Source organism: Ochotona princeps, chromosome 2, assembly GCF_030435755.1.
Source record: "Ochotona princeps isolate mOchPri1 chromosome 2, mOchPri1.hap1, whole genome shotgun sequence".
Classification (NCBI taxonomy): domain Eukaryota; kingdom Metazoa; phylum Chordata; class Mammalia; order Lagomorpha; family Ochotonidae; genus Ochotona; species Ochotona princeps.
Genome location: NC_080833.1, coordinates 61,930,892 through 61,953,550, shown reverse-complemented (window position 1 = coordinate 61,953,550; position 22,659 = coordinate 61,930,892). Strand labels below are relative to the sequence as shown.

The 22,659-nt window shown below is 38.6% G+C and overlaps 1 protein-coding gene across 1 annotated transcript in view; it reads left to right on the top strand.

Moving 5' to 3' along the window:
- Positions 1 to 12,240, top strand: part of ERICH3 (glutamate rich 3) — a 91,082-nt gene extending 78,842 nt beyond the window's left edge. The window contains exons 9-10 of the mRNA XM_058681246.1: positions 6,730 to 6,855; positions 10,223 to 12,240. Of these exons, the coding sequence (XP_058537229.1) occupies positions 6,730 to 6,855; positions 10,223 to 12,240 (2,144 nt within the window). The remainder of the gene's footprint in view (positions 1 to 6,729; positions 6,856 to 10,222) is intronic.
- The last annotated feature ends 10,419 nt before the right edge of the window (positions 12,241 to 22,659 follow it).

The following is a 22,659-nucleotide window of genomic DNA, read 5'->3' as shown; positions in this document are numbered from 1 at the left end:
TATGCATGTCTCTCAGTAATTTTCATTCATATTATATATGGATGTTTTAAACTTTTGTTTCTCTATGTTTTATTTTATTTGGCACAAAAACTGGTTTTTTTCCTTAGTAAAGAATCTCTAAAATGTTTATCGGTTTAAATCCTTTGACTAAACAGTGTTCAAAATAAGTTTTTTTAAAATTTGGTATTCAAAATAGCAAGAATGTTGATTTTAAATTTAATATTTATGATTATTAATTCTATTTGCACCATAGTAGATACAAAAAGTCACATTTTTGTATCATGTGTCTGATGACCTGAATTCTACAATGCATTAACTTGCTTGTACAATAGCCAAATTGCTATAATGACATGTTTGTATATTGCTTTATTAATGTAATAGTAAGGATAAAATGCTTATAACTGAACTTTTATTAAAAGTTAATTTAATTTGAAAATTCTGAGATATCAATTTGATGATAATAGCTCAAGTACTTAATGTCTGTCTTGCTCTTTTCTCTTTTAAATTAACAACAGCAGTTTAAAAGTTTATACCTGAATCTAGAAAAGGTACCATCCAGATTTGCTACATAAAAGAACATATTAGAGAAAGAAATTATGAGCTATCTTGAGTTAATTTCCCAAGGGAGAAACTATAGAATTTTTTTTTAAAGATTTATTTTATTTTTATTACAAAGTCAGATATACTGAGAGGAGGAGAGATAGAGAGGAAGTGGAGCTGCCGGGATTAGAACCAGCGGCCATATGGGATCAAGGCCTTAGCCACTAGGCCATGCTGCCGAGCCCAGAAACTATAGAATTTTAAAAAGAAATAATGCAGAGCTCAAATATTAAAAGTTAGTGGCTAGAAGCAGAGACAACTGTGGGCAGGGCATGGGGAGGGGAGAGTGGGAGGCAAGAAAGAAGTGGTCCCATGTAGCTTTTTCATTATTTTTTTTAAGTTTTTTAAATTTATTTTTTAATTCATTAATTACATTATATTATGTGACACAGTTTCATAGGTACTTGGGTTCTCCCCACCCCTCCCCAAACCCTCCCACCATGGTAGATTCCTCCACCTTGCTGCATAACCACAGTTCAAGTTCAGTTGAGATTCCCCCATTGCAAGCAGATACCAAACATAGAGTCCAGCATCTTATTGTCCCGTCAAGTTCAACGGCTTCTTAGGTATACCCTGTCTGGTCTGAAGGCAGAGCCAGCAGAGTATCATCCCGATCAATTAAAAGCTCCAACATACCATCAGCAAAAATTTACATCATTACGGAATTAATTGACATAGTAATGAGTAACCAATATGTTAAAAACAAATGCGAGTTCTTAACCACCTTCTGTGACCACCTCATTGACATTTCAATTTTAATTTATACGTATTTTTCTTTTTTCGCTTTATGACAGTTTCATAGGCTCTGGGATTCCCTGAACCCCTCCCCAAACTCTCCCCTATATTGAATTTCTCCATATTGTTACAGTAGTACAGTTCATATCCAGTCATGATTCCTTCATTGTGGACATGGACTATGCAGAGAGTTCAGCATCTTATTGTCCAAATAAATTCAGCAGTTTCATTGGGAGACCACCCTTGGTCTGAAAGCAGAGCTGGCAAAATATCATCTCCTCCAATGAAAAGCCACTACACAATTTCAACAACAATTTACAACATCATGAAGTTTATTGATAAGGTATTGAGTGACCAATATGATAGAAAGTGCAAGTTCTTAACCACATCCTGTGACTGCTTCACTGACATTTCAATTTTAGTTTATACACAACCGGCTGCTATACACCTTAAAATGGTTATAGGGTACTATTCAACTGTCTCGTGTCTATTTTCATTTTTATATTTAGTTGCTTATAGTTTTCGAGTGTGATTTTTACTGAACTTGATGAATTTTAGGATAGTCCAAACAGGCTTATAACTCAAACATGCCATATATTAACAATTGAGGAGCAGAACAGTTTTAGGAGGTGTGTGTAGAGAAATCTTCAATACCTTAGTGAGGAGTAACTAATCTTTGTGTCTTCGGTATGGGCACCAAGGACTATATCCCAACTGCCAAGGAGACCATGGGGAATTGGAGTGCCCTCGTAGGCCAAGAACTCTGAGGTCATCCATTCCCTATTTGATCTCCCACATGGGATGGAAGAAACCCAGATCCTTCCTCACAGGATCTAATGTCATCGGAACAACAGCCAGGAACCCTGAGCGATCCTCAGAAACAGAACAGTAAACTTCCTTTGGGACTTGGGAGAGGAGCTTTCTCTGGTCCTTATTTAGTTACAACTTCGGCTCCCCACCCTCTCTTGCAATGACCATCAGGGTCGCTCTTGAGCTCCCCCTCTCCTCCCTCAAAAAATAGATCAGAAAGAGACCAATAAGAAAAGCTTAGAACAGACAGGAAAAAGTCAGCCTTTTTATAAGTCAGAAGTTCTCCTCATTACTAAACCTCAGGAAAAGCGTGGATGACAGCCCCAAACAGCAGTCAACAGAAATAGAAAAGGATGTTTACTCCTGAAGGAGAAAAGGCTCTGCTAACACAGAGGGTGACAACGCCAACAGCAGTGGTCTGCTGTGACTGAGTGTTTCCATGGGACAGTAACACTCAAAATTTTGTTCAAAGTCTTGCCTTCTTTGTTTCTAACCTGATTTCTTGGGTCACTAAATTGTACCCTAGCTTAATGTATGAGACGAACATCTGAATCCAACTGGAGCTGAAGAACATTCAAGTTATTGCCCAAAAGTTGCAAAATTAACAACTCTCATTTTTATATAAATGTGTCAATATTTTCCATAATAGACACAAAAAGGGATTAATAGAATTTACAAGGTGATAATTCCATCCTTTTATCTTTTTTTCCATCTGCACAAGGAAAAGCTTAAGTCCACATTTTATTGTAACAATTCAATAATACTAGAAAATTTTCACAATATGAAACTTTCACTAAAAATGGATTATAAGCAGGTTTCTAAATAAATATTGTCTCAAAGCAACCAACTCTAGATATTTAATTATTGGGGCTAGAAACTTTCTTTTTTTTTAATTGTTGTGTCAAAATACTACAAAAATTACTTGGTAGTAAACAAGAGGTAAGCGGTACCTGTATACCTGTATTCATACTCTAAAGAATGTAAAAAAATGGATAAAGATTATGATGGGTTATGGATTTGGGGCAGTGGTTAAAATGTTACTTAGAATACCACCAATCCAGATAAATCCCTGTGTTCAAGTCTTTACACTGCTTCTGAAACAGCTTCCTAATACAGTTTACTCTGGGAGGGACCAGGTGACTGCTCAAGTAGTTGGATCACTGCTGCCCACATGGGAAATCCTGAATGAGCTTCTTATTCCTGTCTTCAGCCTGACACAATCCTGGTTGTCTCCGAATTAGGGGAGTTGACTGGTAGGTAGACAATCTCTCTTTCCTTCTCTTTTATTCTCCACCCCTATACTTTTTAATACATTAAAACAAGAAATAGAAAAGATAGTTCTGATAAGTAAGAAATAATTCCAAATATTTGAGTAGATGACTAAATGGTAAAATGCTTGCAAATTTTATGTGATTCCTAGTCTAATGCAGAACGTTTTCAAATACTAAACATAATTCTTTGACATCTAGAAATAATTTTAATTAATTTGGAAAAATAGTACCGATAAAAATTGCCTACAATTGTAGCATCAACAACTCATTACAGTGTAAGAAATATGAAACAGAAAATTTACAAAATGTATATGAAAAAGGATTCACAATACATAGTTTTTATGAATCAATAAGGCAAACCTCATTGCCCTAGAATATGTATAACAGGAAATTCACAAAAGTACACTTTACCCGCTAATATCAAAAGAGTCTATCCTATTATCACTTTTTAATTATAAACTTATCAACTAAAGGAATTGGTGGAAATTGTGACATTGTTGGCAAAGTACAGAGACAAATGCCTTTTAGCCATTGCAGATGAAGTTGTTAATTACTTCCCTTTATGAAGAATATTTGGAAGTATTTATCAACAGCTTTTCAAAAACATATTTTTTGACTTAATTTGAAGAGTTTATCCTAAGGATATAGTCACAAGTACACACAATAATACTGATTAAATGATATACAAAATAGCTCCATAATAAAAGTAAATAGGCAGTTGGTTAACGAAATATTGATGATGATTTATTAGAACATTCTGTGGAAGAATCTTTCACATTTAATGATATGGGAAGTAGTCACAACTATTTCTAAATTAATAAAGTGGAAGATGAAGTGTTATCCACAATAAGAGTGACTAGGGTTAAAATCTTTAGAAACCCCTTAAAAGATTAGTGAATAATTTTCTCTGAGTGAAGAAATTATGGAAATTTTTATATGTTTGTTTCTTCTTTTAATCTTTTAAAATATTTTATTTTGTTCATAAAAAAGCTAAGGGTGTAATATAAGAACTGCTTGGTATTTTGCAAAAAATATATGAAAGTGTTCATTTGAGTCCAAAGAAGTTCTTTCTATAAAGTTCAGTATATGAGACGATTTCACTTTGCTGTCAATTCTGCTACCTTTCCCTTTAGTGGCAGTAGTATAGAGACAGAGGCAGGAGTCTTCAGGGATGAAGGGCTCAATGGATAGAGCAAAGAAAGCAAAGGGTCACCTTGCTGACATGGGAGTCTCAGCACACACGGTCTTCTTAACTCTATGTGGAAAACATTGAGGTTAGGCACCAGCCAAGCGCTTGCTTTTAAGTTGCAACTTCAGAAGAGGTTGTGAGAAGAAAAATGACCAAGTGAAGCCTTTTGTGGTCTCACATCTAGTAAGTCCTTGATTCTGCAGCCAGGGTCCTCAGCACCTGATGATACTGGCTCATCTCTATTTCTAAAGCCCGTATCCCCAGGACCAAAGCAACAGATGTGAGAGTGGTGACTATAGAGACTACAAGGCTTACTATCACTGCCAGGGAGTTGGGACTTTCAGACTGTCTTAGTACTGTTTGGGTTCTTGGAATAGTCTGGGTTCACTAACTCCCATTGGTTTATTATTATTATGAACCATATCTGCTTAGAGTCCACGTATTTCTTGTAAGAATAGCTTAGCTGTCTTGTTAACACCCGTGAAACAAAGCTTCCTATAACTGACATGAAATCTGACTTCTTACTCTTCCCTGGATCCGTTACCCGTGTGATTTCCATTTTTGTCAGCCAAACAAATTTATAAGCAAATTCCTAAAGCAGCCTATTTTAAAATCTTTAAACATACAATACTAATATTATTATACTGGGTAAGATGATATCTAATGTACATGTGCTGTATTTATAAAATTTGCATGTTCAAGATTAACTTGATAAAAATAAAAACCTTATTGTTGGAATTGTCATCTGTAAATTATTTTACCGTAAAAGTTTTATGTGTCAATAAATTAAAAAGCTGATGTTCCAAAATCCTTAAAAAGTGAATACATTTGAAGTGTATAATGCTCCTTTTCTCTCATTTCATTATCTAGTTAAGTCACGATTTCCTCCCAAAGCCCAGCCAGAGCAGATATCTCATTTCTTTTCAAACATAGGAAACGATTACCGTTTAGCAAACAATCTTTAAGTAAGAAACTACATTCTAATTATTTTTTTTTCTGAAACTACAGTTCTTGGGTCAGCTGTATATATCATAATGTGTTGGAAGAACAGAGAAAAGGAGGAAGGGAGGTTATGAAAGGGTGAAGAAAGGAAAAGAGAGTGATTTAAGACAGAGAGAGGGCGATGCAGTTCTGGAGATATGTTTGAATTCTGAAAGGCAGTCCTAGGCCCAATAGTTGAGTGAACCTTTTTAACCAGAGGCAGCCGGGTGATAGGTGGCAATGATATAGAACGTGGCTCATCAGATAAGCAAGAAACAAAGATAGGGAGCTTTGAGAAACTTAAGCTTAATTGACTTTGTAGTTTTGCCTAGAATCATACCACACTGAGCAGTAACACTTAAAATGTTCATCATCATAATCATCATCATTACTTTTTATGTATCAACTATAGGTACTTGGTAATATAAAGGTGAACATATACTTATTGTATTCACTTAATTGTTCCCAATCCCACTGAGTAGATATCACTTTATGATGGTTGAGTAAACTGAATCATGGGTCCAAATCAAAGATGTTTAGGTCATATAGTCATTACAGAATGTGGAACTTGAACTTCGTGATCCAGAAGTTCTGCTAGTAACCAGCTATAGATAGAAAGAATCTCTAACAGCTTTTGCAGTCGCATTTATGGGCATCATGTAATAGCTTCTGTCCACAAAGAGTGGGCACTAGGGTCAAGTCATGAAAGTATACTAATGGGTGAAACGCTCATCATGTAGTCAGCACTGATCATTTTAGCAATTTAAAATAGCAGTAATGATTGATGTCATAAAACCACAACATGTTTCTAGAAAGGAAGAGCCAACTAAATTGCTTTTTTAATCATTTCATCGCATGGGCACTTGGCACACTATCACTGCTTCTGGCTGTTGTTTTTTTTTTAAATGCAAGTATTTCTTCGCATGGATTTCTTTACTTCATGATCTTCTATGTCTTACATATTATTTTTGGATTCATAGCTTGGTAGTTGTTTAATCTTAACAGATTTTAGAACCGAGGTATTATTTTAATGTGTGCATGCTTTAAAGTTGACCCCACTTATTAAAGTGATGTGAAATAGCTCAGACATGTTCGTGTGACCCATTTTTGTACCTTTTGATATTTTATATAATCTCCAATCAGTTGGACAGATAATAACTGAAGCCTTGGCGCTGGGTTCCCATTGCTACTCTGATGCCAAGTCTGGTGCGAGCCGTGCAGATGAGCCGGGGAAGCCCTCGAGGAAGCTGAAGATTGACACAGGTGGAGGTAAGGGCACATCATTACCTCGCACAGACCTTCAGAAATCTCCTGTGAAAGACAGTCCATTTTCCTCTTTCATCTTCCTGTTTGCCACATTCATTTTCTTGGTAACTAATGAATGTGATGGCAGGACCTGGCTGAGGGGCCTGAAGGGGAGCTTTGAAACTGACATCAGATATGATTATTATTACACTTTTTTGAATACATTGGTGCCTAAGATAAAAAAGAAAATAAAGATTGGGGGTTATAAAATACTTGTAGGGATTTTTCAAATCCGGTGTATTTCTTTTTCTACCTCCCAGTTAGTTGGCAGGCTGAATTGCCTTTACCGGCTCAACTGGAAACAAGGAGAGTTCACAACGATTCATCTGAACTTATTTTTTTTAATTAGGAAAGAATTCATTGCCATCAATATATGACCTGGCTCTTGGTGACGAGTATTCCATCTGTAGAAGTGCCAATTAGAGAGATTCAACAGACCGTGACTCATACATATGTGGTCCAACTTTCTATGTCCTTGAAATCAGGCATTGCCATATTTAGTTAATTCCTTTCTAAAACTGTTCTGATTTAAATACATCTCTGTATAAAGTATCCAGGGGTATTCACTGTATTTGTCACATACAGCATTCCTCCCATTTCAAATTTTAATGATAGCACTAATTTGAGATTCTACACTACTTTTAAGCAAACATCTTAGCCAGCCACTTTTGGGGATGTTGGCAGAATACAAAAGACATTGGGGTTAAAGTAAAAGGACTTTGTTAAAGTGAATAGCAGTAGCTAGAGTAATTGTATAGAGGTTGGTCCTAGAGTGTGGGCTCTCCCTGGGCAACATGAACGGGTGATTTTCATCTGGGAAAGGGGCTGAATTGCAGGACAGGCATCCTGAGGTTAGAGAAGCTAAAGGTTTGCAGTTGGCATTCAGATCCCTTGCCCCCAGTTCATCCTGCAATGCAGCCATAGTAGTTACTAATGATCAAATCTAATTCAGGTAAGAATCTCTGATTAATCATGATCAGTGGAAGGGAAATGAGAAGATTTGTTTGTTTTCTCTATACAAGGTATTATGCTAAGCATTTTATATAAACTATATCATTTACTGTCACAGGAATTCTGTAAGGCAAGCATGACTGTTCTCATTTTACAGATAAGGAAATGAAAGCTTAGAAGTGTGTTGTTTCATAAATTCACACATCTAGTAAGTGGCAGGCCTGGCATTCTCACCCAGAGCTGTCTCACTCACAGGTACATACTCATTCCACTAAATCAAATTACTCTGGTTTTGAATATTGTTCGCTCTTGTATATTAAATATTTTTCCAAAAGCCCATGTGGTTGCCATCAAATAGCAGATGTCATGCTTTTGTTCTGATTATTTTTAGGAAGGTTTCAGTTAGTTTCTCTCTTGCTCCAACAATGCCATATTGAACTCCTCCAAAGCACGCATGTGTGTGTGTGTGTGTGTGAGATAGAGTGTGTTTATATAATATCTCAGGTGGATGCCATTAACATTTTCTCTGCTACAATTTAGGCACAGTATATTAATAATTAGTGGTTAGGCAATTCTATTCCCATGTTTTCCTGAAAGTTCTTTAATCCACGAATTTAGAGGCCAGCACAGAAACACAGGGGACTTTTAAAACTGACTTTTTAATATAATTTCATGCAGGCATTGAAATAGCAAGATATACTGCCATAGAAACTTGACATATGTTGTTTTTCATTGTTTTCATTTAATTCTGCTTTAGATCCAGTAATAATCTGTAAAGGAATAGAATGGAATATATTCTCTCAGGTGAACCGCCTACATGCTCTCTGAGTAAACACTTGTTAGACATCTCCCTTTGGAACTTTTAGATACAATTTAGGAAAAAATTGCTATGATACACTGAGGAACACCTATAAAACTCAATCTCAGTCCCATTGATAGAGCTGAAATTTCTATTTTACTCCTTTGAAAGAAGACATCCAAAGTCACTCTCCAGATATATTTTTAAAGGAACTGTAATCTCAGCAATTATTGCCTTACTTCAAAATAGTTTATCACGGTAGCTGGTAGGAGACTGAGGCAACCCAAGCTCTAGCCATGTTTTGTGTTAGGAGAGGTAGTGGGCAGTTCTGAATGCGGCGTGAGGAGAGCAAAAATGGTCAGGGTTTCAGATAGAGATTGTTGGTTATGGTGCTCGTAAGACAGTCATAAAAATCAAGCATGTGAAAATGTCAGAAAGATGCACCGAACTAGTTTCTATGTGTATTTATTTATATGCTTATTTATTTGTATGTGCATACAGGAGACTGGTGCTCCTGCATGGTAATAGCTTATTTTATTACATACAGCTCACTGTCTTTCAGCAGATGGAAAATTTAAATACATAGGTGTTGGACAGGACTTGCCTCTAACTATTTGGTATGGGTCGTTCAAAAGTATACATTTTTTATTAAATAGTGAGAAATTATTTGAAGATTTAAGATATGTATTAATTCTACACTTATTGAACAATAATGCAGCCAAATTTGTTGAGGAATTATAGATCAGATTTTGAGAAATTGCTTGAACAAGGTAATTTATGTTGCAAATTGTCTCAGATGATAAAGTCTTGTCTTGCTCCTTTTGACAAAGGCATATCAGTTTCCATATGTAAATAGAAGGCATCCTGATCTGTAACACGAATTGGTGTCTTTGCTAAAAATCTTTGAGCTATGAAGTTTTTGACGACTAAATCATGATGTAGTAGCTTTAAAATATGGAGTGAAATATGACATAATGATGAATTCACATTATGTGTTGCTAAATGGCCACACGAGAAGCAGAAAGAAATATTACAGCACTGGAAGCAAATATTATGGTGCTGTTGACTTCTAAAAGTTGAAATACTATTTTTCTTATTGTGTAATTTTCCTAAAATTATTTGAAATGCAAGTAGAAAGCTTTTGCTTTTATGTGAGAGAAAAAAGGTAGACAGCAAGATTTATTTTTTTTTATTTTATGACTTGGGAAAATTAAACTTTTTCTTTGCTTATTTTCAACATTTTGATGTCCAATTTTAATTAGATTGTTGAATAGATTTGCAAGGGTTCAGTTGCATAATGAAAAGCCATTATTCAATCACAATGCATTCTATAATTGATGACATCGGGAAGTGGGACCACTGGGATTAGAACCGGCGCCTATATGGAATCCTGGGAGTGCAAGGCGAGGACCTTAACCACTGCACTATCGCACCAGGCCCGCAGGCAAACTTTTTATGTGTAATTTTCCATTTCCCTTGACACAACATGCAAAATCTTTGTCAATAAGTAACATACAAATACAGTATCTCCTTTGTTTATTTTGACTAAAGCAACCTTGTTTTCTTATCTTACTTTTATAGCCCCGAAGAGGGATTTAGTGGTGGAGAAAACGCTAGCACTCAGTTTAAACAAGGAAGCAAAGCAAGCTGCACAAGAAACTGACCTGTTGCTGAAGAAAGAAGCAAAGGCGGAAGACGAAGCCACCCAGTACAGAGATGCTGACACAAAGGAGGGAGAAGGGGCCACGGCACCCACAGAAAGCACAGGGATCACCCAGGTTCCCCTCGGGGAGAGGAAGCGCACAGCAGAGCTCCCAACACTGGAAAGATTCCCAGAGGAAACAGAGATGCTTGTAGGTACAGGCAGTGTGACAGGACCAGAAGTAGACAGTCCTGGCCTCCCAAGAAAAGCAGCAGCAGGAAGTTCTGAGGCTCTCAGTGCAGCGGAGGTTCCTGAAACACAGGCCTCTGTGGAAACAGTGCCAGAGCCAGTTGAGCCAGTGCCTGCAGGAGAAGCAAGCTCACTGTGGGCAGGACTTGCAAATAAGGCCGATTTTCAGGAGGCAGCAGTTGAGAGAGAGTCAGGGACACACTCATCTCGGGAGGGAGAGGCTCAGACACCAGCAGCTGTGAGTGAGGCCCCATCCCGAAAGCCAGATATGGGTGAAAGCCAGGTGGAAGCACTCAAAGACATAGAGAACGTGGCGCTGGTGGGAGACGCAGCCTTGGAGACAGGGAGCAGCTCCAATGAGGCGGTGGCTGGGCGGGAGCAGCAGGCTGGAGAGAGGGAAGGGCTGATGCGGGCAGAAACACCTGTGGGCACTTCCACAAGAGAGGCAGAGGCAAGCTGTGGGGGCATCTCGGAGGGCATTCCCGAAGCACTTAGGAAGCCAGAACAGGTTGTGAAGGAGGTCAAATCAGACAGGGAAGAGGACAGGAAAGACGCCTTGTGCCTTGGCGCATTGGAAGTAGCAGGAGAGAGGGGGGCAGCTGAGAGGCCCAACCCAGCTCCACGAGGAACTGAAGATGCGGGAGCAGAGGGGAAGAAAACCAATGCACAGGAGGGTGAAAATGCTCCAGAAGGCGAGCATACCTCCAAAGGGGAAGAGAGGAAAACTGTGCAGGAAGTAAAATCCCAGGAGGTGACAGGAGCTCTTCAAAGCGGAACAGAATCGGATGCTGAGCAGGTGGCTAAATTGACCGAGGGGACAGAAGTGGAGGCGGCTTGTGAGGCAGCCCCAAGATTGCAGGAGTCCCTGGAGGGCATAATAGCTCCGAATAAAGGAAGATCAGAGGAAGAACTGAGCGAGGCACCAGACACTGTGCCCAGGAATGTAGCCAAGCTGCAAGACTCGCTCCCCGCTGGAGGAGTGGGCGAGACAGGAGCACTGGAGGGGGAGGCCGAAGAAAGGGCACGGGCTTCTGTTGGGGCTGTCCAGGCCTCAGCGGAGGCCAAGGAGACTGCAGCCAAAGACGAGGACTGCCCTGCAGGGCAGGGGAAGGATGAAGACACGCCTCTAATGGGACAAGGCAGAGGGACATTTGTGGCCCAGGAAGATGATCCAGAAAGAGAGCCCAGGATAGCTGGCAAGTTAAGCAAAGCAGCGGGTGTTGAGGACCCAGAAGAAGAGGAGGAGGCTAAGGAGCTCCCTCAGGGGACAGGAGAAATGAAATCAGGGACCCCATTGGGTTTGGCTAAGGACTTTCAAAGCCAGAGGAGGGAGCTGTGGCAAGGCCCGCAGGGGCCTGAGGTGAAAACTGCAGCAAACACAGCCGCCTCCGATCCCTATGTTGGTGGGGAGAAAACTTGTCACAGTGGGGAAGAGTTACTGGGAAAAACAACAGCTGTAGAGAGGGAAGCGGTGGAGATGACAGCGACACAGGGGTCTGAGGCAGCTCTGAGACAGGACACAGAAGACAGGATGCATATAGAGATGATCCCGGAGTCACCGCCTGGGAAACCGTCAGCGTCAGGAGAGAACCTGCTGCCGGTGGTAACACCTCCTGCGGGGCTCAGTGTCCCTGGTGCCCAAGAGAAGCAAGAGCAGGTGGTGCAGCAGGACCCTGACCCTGCAGAAACTATCAACGTGAAGACCTAGGTGACTTCCTGGAAGGCGGTGAGTGGCAGGAGGTGGATTTAAGCCTGCGTAGGAGGAAGCCCAAAGGACAGACCAGAGGCATAAAGCATCCAATTATGTTCTAGAATTCATTTCCAGTTTAGTGTTTTAAGGAATGATGCAAAGTAGTCTGCGATCATATGCCCTTAAATGGACTCCATGACTTCCCTAATGCAGTTTTAGATTTCCTATATGTTTTAGCATATTAAGAATATGATATATTTTTAATATATCACACTTAACTACTGGGAGGGTGTATAGGTTGATTTTTCCTTGATGCCATCTCATTCTTAGTACCCAGATTCTAGATTTTGAGTCATTGTATCTGTGATATCACTAACATTTTTATTATTTTTCAGAAAATGTTCAAGATCTCTTCTGGAAGACCTATAGAATATGAAAAATTCACTCAAACATCTCCGCAGGATATCAGATGTCATTTAAAAATTTTTTTTTCGTTACTGTATTTGTGGTTTTTCCAATCTCTAAGCTCCAGTCAGTAGATCAGAAAGTACCTTAGAATGATAGCTCAAACACATCCACAAGCTCCTCTGTAGGAAGAGCGCTTTCTATTGCAGAACTAACTGCAAGTCTCTTCCATGTTCTACAGAGCCAAACCAAAAGGATGATATTGAAATGTTTGAATTGTACTGACTTTCACTGGAAGGCCTAGTCTTGATATTCAGTATTCAATAATCCCTTTTCACTTTATACCCAATTTCATAAGGTAGAGTTTATTTAAAATCTTGTGGTGGCTGGGGCTGGTGTTGTAGCACAATACTGTCTGCAACTCAAGTGGGAGCACCTGTTTCACCTTCTCAGCTGAGGCCAACCTTCCTGCTGAGGCACACCTTCCTGCTGAGGCACCTGGGAAAGCAGCCAAAGATGCCCAGAGCTCCCGGGCCCCTGCACCTCACTTGGGAGATCTGGATGAAGTTCAGGGCTCCTGGCTTCAACCTGGTTCAGCCTTGATCTCATGGGGCTCTTTCTCTGTCACTTCCTGTCACTCTGTCATCTGAATAAAGAATATCAACTCTTAAAAACAAACAAACAAACAAAAAGCTACACTGTGGTTTGGGATTATAATGAGTTAGTCTTTGAAAAGGAACTCTCAAGGGCCTTCCAAATATACTCAAGACTGAAGATTGGTTCACACCTCTATAGGACACAATCAATCTCTCTCTCACTCTCTTTCTACTCTTTCTCTCTCTCCTCTCATGAATCCCTTTCTATTTATGCTTGAGGGACAATTTAAAGTGGAAATATTATTCTAAAATGCTCTTCATTTGTGTAAGTGTGTGTGTGTGTGTGTGTGTGTGCACGCTTCTGTAGTTCTGCTTTCCAAGGTAAAGTCATAGCTTGCACCTTTTTTTTTTAATCTTTGGGGCCTTATTTATAGGAGTATTCAAATTTAAAGCAAAGCAGTAAATGATTCAGCTCTGTGGAGTGTAGGATACTATTTGTAGCAGGTAAACATAGTGCATGAGCATCTATTTCCCATTCTGCTCTTTAGCTGGTATCCTTTAATGGAAGGGAAGCTTGTGTTAGATTAGGGTGCTGCTGACCTGCCCGACTTCTGTTATTTCAAACCTGTGAACTGAACTTGCCGTCTGTTACAAATCAGCAGCCGTGTTGCCTTCCCATTTACCCTCCGATATTATTTTTCACCTGGCTTCTGAGAGGTTTTATTTTCCATGAAGATATCTAGATTACAGTGCCCCAAAGGGTATCTTTTCTCTGTTAGGAAATGGAGGAGAATGTCCTAAAACAAAGATTGTTTGGCCAAATTCTACATTTTGTTTTGCATGGAGAACTTTCATAAATGAGTTAATCCTCTGGCTGATCTTAGAGATCATTACGGTTTTAGATAGGACTGCATGTGAGTTGTTAGGTACCACCCCTGCCCCCGGCCATTTCATTTAACTATGTAACCATTGTTGAGAGCTGCAAGACCTGCTGACTGCCCTAACATCTATGTCTGTAGGGATCAGGAGCATTATCATTATAGGTCTTCTCCATTTTAATGAATATTGGAACCATTTAACAATTAAAGATGTACTGGACTAAAAAATAGATGGATATTGGACAGGTTCCCTGATTAGGGGCATCAGCATCATACTTGGCCCTGCCCTCTTCTCATCACTAGTAAATGAACAGCTGTGTGGGACCTGGTGATTGGTGCTTTAACAAGCATTCCAGACAGTCCTGATGTGCTCTGAAGTCCAGCAATTGCTATCATTGACTACTGAGAGTTTCCACTGGAAAAGCAGGTTACAAAAACATTGCAAATTTGGTCTTTCTGTTTGTCAATCTCTTCTCTCTCTCTCTCTCTCTCTCTCTCTCTCTCTCTCTCTCTCTCTCTCTCTCTTTCCTTTCTATCTTCTCTGGGAAGTGGTAATCAACATGACAGTGGTGAGGAATATCACTGTAGTGTAGCAACTAAACCCCTGCTTGCAGCACAGGTATCCCTTAAAGCTGATGGTTCAAGTCTAAGCTGCTCTGTTTTTGACTCAGCTCCTACTAATGTGTCTGGAAAAGCAGTAGGGGTTAGTGCAACAGCTTGGACCTACATCAGAGACCTGGAGGAAGCTCCTGACTCCTGGCTTAAGACCGGTTCATCTCCTGCTATTTGGGAAGTGAACCAGTGCATGGAAGATCTCTGGGAAAAAAAGAAAGTATTGAACTTACTCTTGAACTCATTTTATTGCTTTTTGAAATAATTTTACAGTACTTTATTTCCATCCCCATTGAAGGATTAAAGTGTTGCTCATCATAGTCTCAATCATTCATCTTAGTTTTATCAGGAAAATTCATCTACATTATAAATGATTCTACATATTACTGAGACACATTGCAGTGGAACTCTATAGTACTTGTTCCATGATTTCAACTTCAGTGCTACAGAGCACTTTGAATACATGGTACCTTGTGGGAAAGACTTTAAATGTGTTTATCCCACTGACAAATGAGTTTTGTACAAGTGCTAAATGGAAATTGCATTGAATTATTTTTATATTTAGCACATTTCATCAAAACATTCTGCAATGTAATTCTGCAATCTGCATGTGGGTTTAACTGTGAAATTTTGTGTTGTGATGTTTTGATTAAGTAAATTCTTTTTCTGCAAATACCATATTGATAAAATTATTTGTGTGTTCAACTGGTTTTTTTTGTTAGCTTCTTAACTATTAAAAGCATAAATAAATCATGTTTATAGGTTTGGCATGTGGATGGTTCTTTGTAAATAAGATTAGGCTTTTTCTATCTTTTCTTTTGTTCTTCCTTTTCATATAAAATTTGAACTCCATGGAGAAAGGCAGAGAAATTTAGTTTCAATGGATGATATTTCTGAGTATTTGTGTTTAGATTGACTATCTGCATTCATAGAAATCATTCAGCAACAAGAGTAATGGCAGGGAGAAAAACTGTTATCACAATTTTGTAGATAATTTCAGAAATAAATTTAAGTGGCCTGTGCAATCATGCTCAATTTCATGGCTCCTCACTTTTAACTGGCCTTAAAAACAATGTACAAAATAATAAATAGAGGCAAAAATTAAATTCTCATTAATGTATCAGTCATTGACAAGATAGTTACATTTCCAGCCAGTGTCAACCAAGGACCAAAGTAGATCATTTAAACAATTCAAGGGAAACAGAAACAGCTGAAGGAAATGGGGCAGAATTGGACTTTTTGCTTGCATTTTTGAGTTAAGCCTTTTCTTTGACTTTATAAAGTCTTATGCTGTGAAATAAAAATAGAGTTGATTTCCTTAACCTTTCTAAGATCAATAATTTCTCCACAATTATTACCCTTGGAAAATGATTATTTGAGAAAAGAAAGCCTTAAGGAAGATTCATTTAGTAGGTGAAATATTCCAACAAGCTCAAGGACAGTCAAGAAAGGACTGCTTCTGACCTTCAGTAATATTTCCTTCAAGGCTTTTGGACCACTCGATTGTGTCATTAAAAAAAAAAATCCATGTCAACATCGCCAGCAGCAAGAAGTATGAGAGAATGGCAAATAAATACTGCCAGAATTCTTTAATAGCTTCTCTCTAGCAAATCCTTCTTGCATTTTCTTTGTTATACTTTTTTCTTCTAATATCATGTGATGAGAAAACTATATTCTTCAAAATGATTGGAAACTAATTCTGCCAGATAAAGTGTATTTTTGAAAAGACCCATGTCACAATGCCTTCATTCTTGTTGGTGAGAAGGAGGTACACAAATTGTTCTCATCTCAAAGAAGTTAGTGCCAAAGTGTGCTTCATTTATCAAGGTTCCCTGGTCTTCATTTTTTAAAAAAAGATTTGTTATATTTTACTTGAAAATCAGAGCCTCAGGGACACACACACACACACACACACACACACACACACACATATCTTCCTTCTGCTGTTCATTCTCAAAAGGGTGGACAATGGCCAGAGTTGGGCCAGTCAGAAGCTGGAATCCCGGAGATTCTTCCAGATCTCCCACATGGCTTCACTGGCCCCAGGACTTGAACCATCCTCTGTTGTTTTTCTAGGTCCTAAGAAGAGAACTAGATCAGGGAGTAGAGCTCCTGGAACACAAACTAGCACCCCTATTGGATGCTAGCACTGGCAGGCAGAAGATTAGCTTGCAATGCCACATCACTGGCCCCTTTATTAAATATTCACTAATAACTAAGTTTATAGAAAAGGTCCTTTTATTATGGCGTACATCTCACAGTTATTCAGGATCTTGGGACTGATGTGACGCAGTAGCCTCTTAATTGGTATGTTTACCTCTGGGGTAAAATGAAGCTTTTCATGGGATTCCCTGCAAGGCCAGATTACAGATGCTATATCTCCATATGCAGTCTTAAATCTAAATCGAGTACTGTAATCAAGATCTTTCCTACTGCCAATCTGCTGCCCTCGTTTAGAGCCCATTCTTCACAAAAGGTCATGACATGTAGCATGTAGGGGATGAAAAGAATGATTTTATGAGTAACCAGCAAATCTTTGTGTAAGTCAGTCGGTTTACAACTAAATCTGAGGACCTGGTTGAGTTGTTGACCAATAAGCTGTAAAAATATTTTCCGGTATTTCATCAATTTGCTAGTTTTAGCAAATCACTCAGATGTACAAAGAAGAGTTTCTGCACAATATAGCAAAAGTGCTTTTATTCTTATCCCATTGTTTGTGTGACATGGATAGGAATTGAATTATACATCTGCATAGCAAATTTAACTACCACATGCAGTGTTCGCCTCCTATATGGGTGCCCATTCAAGTCTGGGCTGTTTAACTTCTAATTCAGTTCTTTGTTAATGGCATTGGAAGCCACCTAAGATGGCCTAAGTGCTTGGGTTCCTGCTGCCTGTGTGGAAGATGCAGCAGAAGCTCCTGCTCCTGACTCTAGACCAGCCAAGCTCTGGTCATTATGCCCAGCTGGGGAGTGAGTGAAGCAACATATGGAAGATCTCTCTGTCTGTCTATTTCTCTCTCTCTCTCTTTATAACTCTCATCTTCATACAACTAAAATAAATCTTAAAAAAGAAAACTCTTGGTTCAAAGTAGTTTGTTAAAAAAATAGAAATACAGCTGATGTTCATCAGGCACATCTTAGCAGTAAATAATATTTTTCACAGTTACACAAGTTAATTAAAAATAGAAATCACTATCCCAAGAGATATATTTCTATGTTTATTTTTAGGTGTAATATTCACCAAAATTTGTGACAGATGTGTTTTGTTTTGATCAAATATGCATTCAGTTTAATGATAGTTCAGTCCAGAAGAAATTTAGCACACAACCTGAAGATCATGAGACATTTAAAAATTAAATTTTACCTTGTGCAATAATCTAGTGCCTGAGAAGTATGACAGAGTGATCCATAAAAGGTTTCAACTATAAAAACATAGTAGAAGAAGCATAAAGAATCTGTGAACAAATAGTGGAAATATAAGTTTAAGAAAAAAAATCAAGATTTTTCAACACTAAAGCAGAGCTTAACACATTCTTTTGGGCAAGGATGTCTTGGCTCGGGTTCTCTGGTAAACGTTATGCAGCAGAGGATTGTATTTCGGAAGCTCACTGGGGTGTACTTTGGGAACAACACAGAGGGGAAGCGTGGACACAGTATAAAGAGCCAAGAGAAACAGTATACGCCTCAATGGCAACTACTCATCCACAGGATCTCTACAGGTAGGGAGTCACAATGGGGCTGAGGAAGCAGCCCTCCTCATTTACCACAACAGACCACAGAACATAAACTTGGACTCAATGGTCCCTTAAGCCAAAAGCAGTCCTGTGGAGAAGCAGGCACTAAGTCTCACCCCCCAACAGATGGAGAATGAAGGCAATTGTGAAGGAGGCTTCAAGCAGGCTCCCTGCTACATCCAATACATGGCTAAAGATGGAATCATATTGGGATGACATTTTAGTCTGTTTTGATGCAAAAAGATGTAATGATTTTATCTTAAATTTTCATGTTTCATGTCATACTAAAAATTACATCTGTAACTACTATTTAAAAGTATAATGAGTTCAAGATATTCATAAAGAAATGGGCAGTTTCTCAAAACTTTTAGAGGCCTGTAGACAAAAACAGTTGAACAGTAAGAAGGACAAAGTAAACTCTACAGGACTATTTTTCAAACTCCATGATACAGTTATCATAAATGAATCATCAAATTTTTGTGTACAGATTTTTTTTTTGCAGTTTTGTGTTATTAAATCTATGTCTACCAGTGAAGTGAATTTTCTGATCATGCAGCTTGGTGTTTCGCAAAGGAAGGAGAGTCAAATATATTTTCTTCGGGTGCATCATAAGGGACTGTCAACAGTATATTCAAACACCAATTTGATGCTAAAGCATCAAGATGACAGAATAGTGTAAGGACACATTTAAACAGATGGAGAAACATTAGCCAGTGTGAAGAAGAGAGGGCACATTCCAGGAAATATGAGAGGACACAACAGTAGCAGAGGGGCACCTGGAGACTGTCAGACACAGGAAAACAGTGGACACAGATGGCGTGGTGTTGCAGTGACTGATAATTCAGTGGCATTCAGTGAGCAGCTATCTGAACTGCAACAGCAGCTGGAAATCCACCAGCACCAAGGGGGAGAGGGGTGTTCACTGGGAGCTCAAAAAGTGAACCCGAAAAACTGCCCGTAATGCTAATCTGTTTGATTTGATCAGAAGCAGAGACAGAGCATCACATCCTGGACAGGCAGTGTGGGAGCAGGGTGGATTTCACAGCACGTCTGTCCCCTTGAGACTAACTAGGTGCTATTTAGCTTAGAGAGGTAAAGGCTGTGTGACAGGCCTGCACATGCACTAAACTGGGAGTGAACACATTGCTGACTCAGTGAACAATGTAACATCCTACAGGTTCCAGCCAAGATAGGTCCAGGGAGTCCTCAGACCTGATGGTCAGCAGATCAAGAACTCTAACAGTAGCACATAAGGTGCCATTTTGTAAGTTGTGGCAAAGACTTTAAGACCGCAGGAACAACAATGAACCACACATTTGCTAAGCTGGGAGTGAACTCACTGAGCTCAGTGCATTGCATTGGCTCCACAGGAAAATAATACCAACTTCAGCATCCTATGGTTCAAAATAGGTTTGTGTGGCCATCAGACCTAACAGCCAACAGGTTCTAACAGGATCAGCACCACTACCAACCTAGCTATATAGGACAGCTGGTAACTTTGTAATCCTGGGACCTGCTCCAACCTGAAGTGGGAGAAAGATTATACAGACAACAGTGCAGCCTCAGCACAGTGTCACAGAAGATAGAGAGTGATGAGGCAGGAGCTGGGGCTATGGAGACCATGGTGGAAATCTAATGTAAGAACCCAGACCTGGAACTGGCTGGAGGGAGTGCCAAAATTCGACTGCCAACAAAGAGCCATGTACTAACTGCAATAAGTAAAATTGAACTGTAGGCCTGTGGGTGACACAGCTTAGAAACCTGCCCCAAGGAGAAGAATCTGATAACCAGAAGTACAATGACCAAGAGCAAAAGAAGACACAGAGGCACAATGACTATTACTGAAGACTCCCCTGCAAAGGAACAAAACCTTTTGTCAACCTCAGAGTTGACTGAGGAAGACATGGAGAAAATGGGGGATACAAAATTTAATGCACTTGTTATAAAGCTTCTTATCAAAAATGAGAAGCACATGATAAAAGAGTTCAGGAAATGAAGCAATATGTCACACTGGAAATGAATCAAATGACAGCTGATATATCAGGAATGAAGAATAAAGTGGAGTAAATTAGAAATACAGTGGAGAGTCTCCAAAACAGAATGAATCAAGCAGAAGAAAGAATCTCATAATTGGGTGCTGTTTCCTGTTTCTATAGGGAAACAAACTAAGTTTGAAGAAGACCTGGGTCAAGCTAAAAAAGTATTCAAGAATTGAAATACACTATTAAAAGGTCAAATGTAAGAGTTATTAGAGTCACAGAAGGTACAGAAAGAGAAGATGGGGTTAAAATGTATTTCATGAAATAATAATGAAAAATTTCCCTAATCTGGAGAAGGAATTTAGGTAAAAACATCCAGGAAGGGCTAAGAACTCCCAACAGGGTTGACTAAAGTGCTCTTCATCACAACATATGACAATCAAGCTTTCTTCAATCAAACATAAGGAAAAGATCCTTATATGTGCACATGAAAAAAAAATCAATTGACATGTGAAAGGAAACCTCCCACAGGAAACTCTAGAGGCCAGAAGAAAATGGAGTGACATATTCTAAACATAAAATAAAAAAATGTTGGCCTGAAATAATGTACTCAATAAATCTTTCCTTTGTCTTTAAAAATGAAGTAAAAGAATACGCCTGTTCCAAACCTGCCCTACAAAGAATATTAAAGATGGATAAAAGGAATAGCACCCACCAAAACAAAAGGCAAATGTGAAAAATATCCCAGTAAAATAATAACAGAAGACTAAAGCAATGAACAACCCATTGTTAAAATGACAGGACCGAATTATCACCCATTCATATTAACCCTGAATGCAAATGGCTTAAACTCATCAATCAAACATATAGATTAGTAGACTGGATTAAAAAACAAAACCCATCTATTTGTTGCCTATAGGAGACATATCTCATCAACAAACACCAGTCAAAACTCTATTACATGAATTTTGAGGTTTTTCTTTTTTATTAGTTTCATCTCTTCCAAACATGTTCTTATTAAATTCCTCACTGACTCATAGATCATACAGTAGCATTATTTTCTTCAAGAAGGTTCTTGATTTTCTCTTTAATTTTTTCAGCAACATATTAGTCATTGAGTAGCATGTTGTTTAACTTTATGGTTATGTTATTATTTTTTTCTTCTTGTTATTGATTTTGTTTTGTGGATTTTCATGTAAGGGGATGTACAATAACTGTAATGGAGACTACCATATCTAGTAGTATGTTATTTAACTTCACGGCTTTGTAAATTTCTATTTTTCTTGCTGTTGATTTTGTATTGCAGTTTTTCATTGAACGGGATATATAATAACATGTAATGGAGACTATCATATCCAGATGTGAGGATACAATGCATTATGCATCTCTACTTGCAGACCAATGATTGATTTTCAATGAAACTGTTTACTATATCTTGACAATAGGAAGCTGGACTCTGACATTTTCCATGCTTGCAATGATGGACATATGACAGTTTATGAAGAACTATGCTATAGTAATAATGTAGGGGAAATCAGTGAGGAGAGGGGGTTATGGAGAGGGGTAAGGGAAATCCCAAAGCCTATGGAACTATATCATAGAATAATAAGAATAATAATCAGTAAAATTTAAAAAGAACAGTGATAAGCATACTTTTTCTGAAAAAGATTAGATTGTAGATGTTGTATATACAGCTGCATCTATTTAACTCTGATGAATTAGGGTGAAACAGCTATAGACAATAACTAAATGAGTTTACGTGGAGTGTTCAGATAAAATTTTGATTACAAATAAAGGTGAAGTGTTTGTTGTAGTCTAAGGAATGCTGTTTACTCATCTCTGCTACCAGGCTGTCAGAGTAGTTTGGAAGAACATAGACAAATCTCCAATCTCCACTCACTAACACGCGTCAGGGATGTTAGTTTTCAAAAATGCACCTTTCCAAACTAAAAAGTTTGGAAAAGTTACTGCGGGATCTATTTGACCTTTAACAGCTTGACAAAATGAGTGATTTATTAGAATCCATCTTTCTTTTTTAAAGACTGTCCTAAAAAGTTCCATTTTGCTTAAATTTTCAATCCATTCTTCCTCTTCTTCTTTGTTATAGCTGTAGAATGTAATGAGATCTTGAAAAGAAGTTAAAAAAGAACTGTGTAATTCTGACAACCACATTTTATATAACATGAACTGACTAGTTCTTCAAGAGAACATCAACTCCATGATAGAATTGT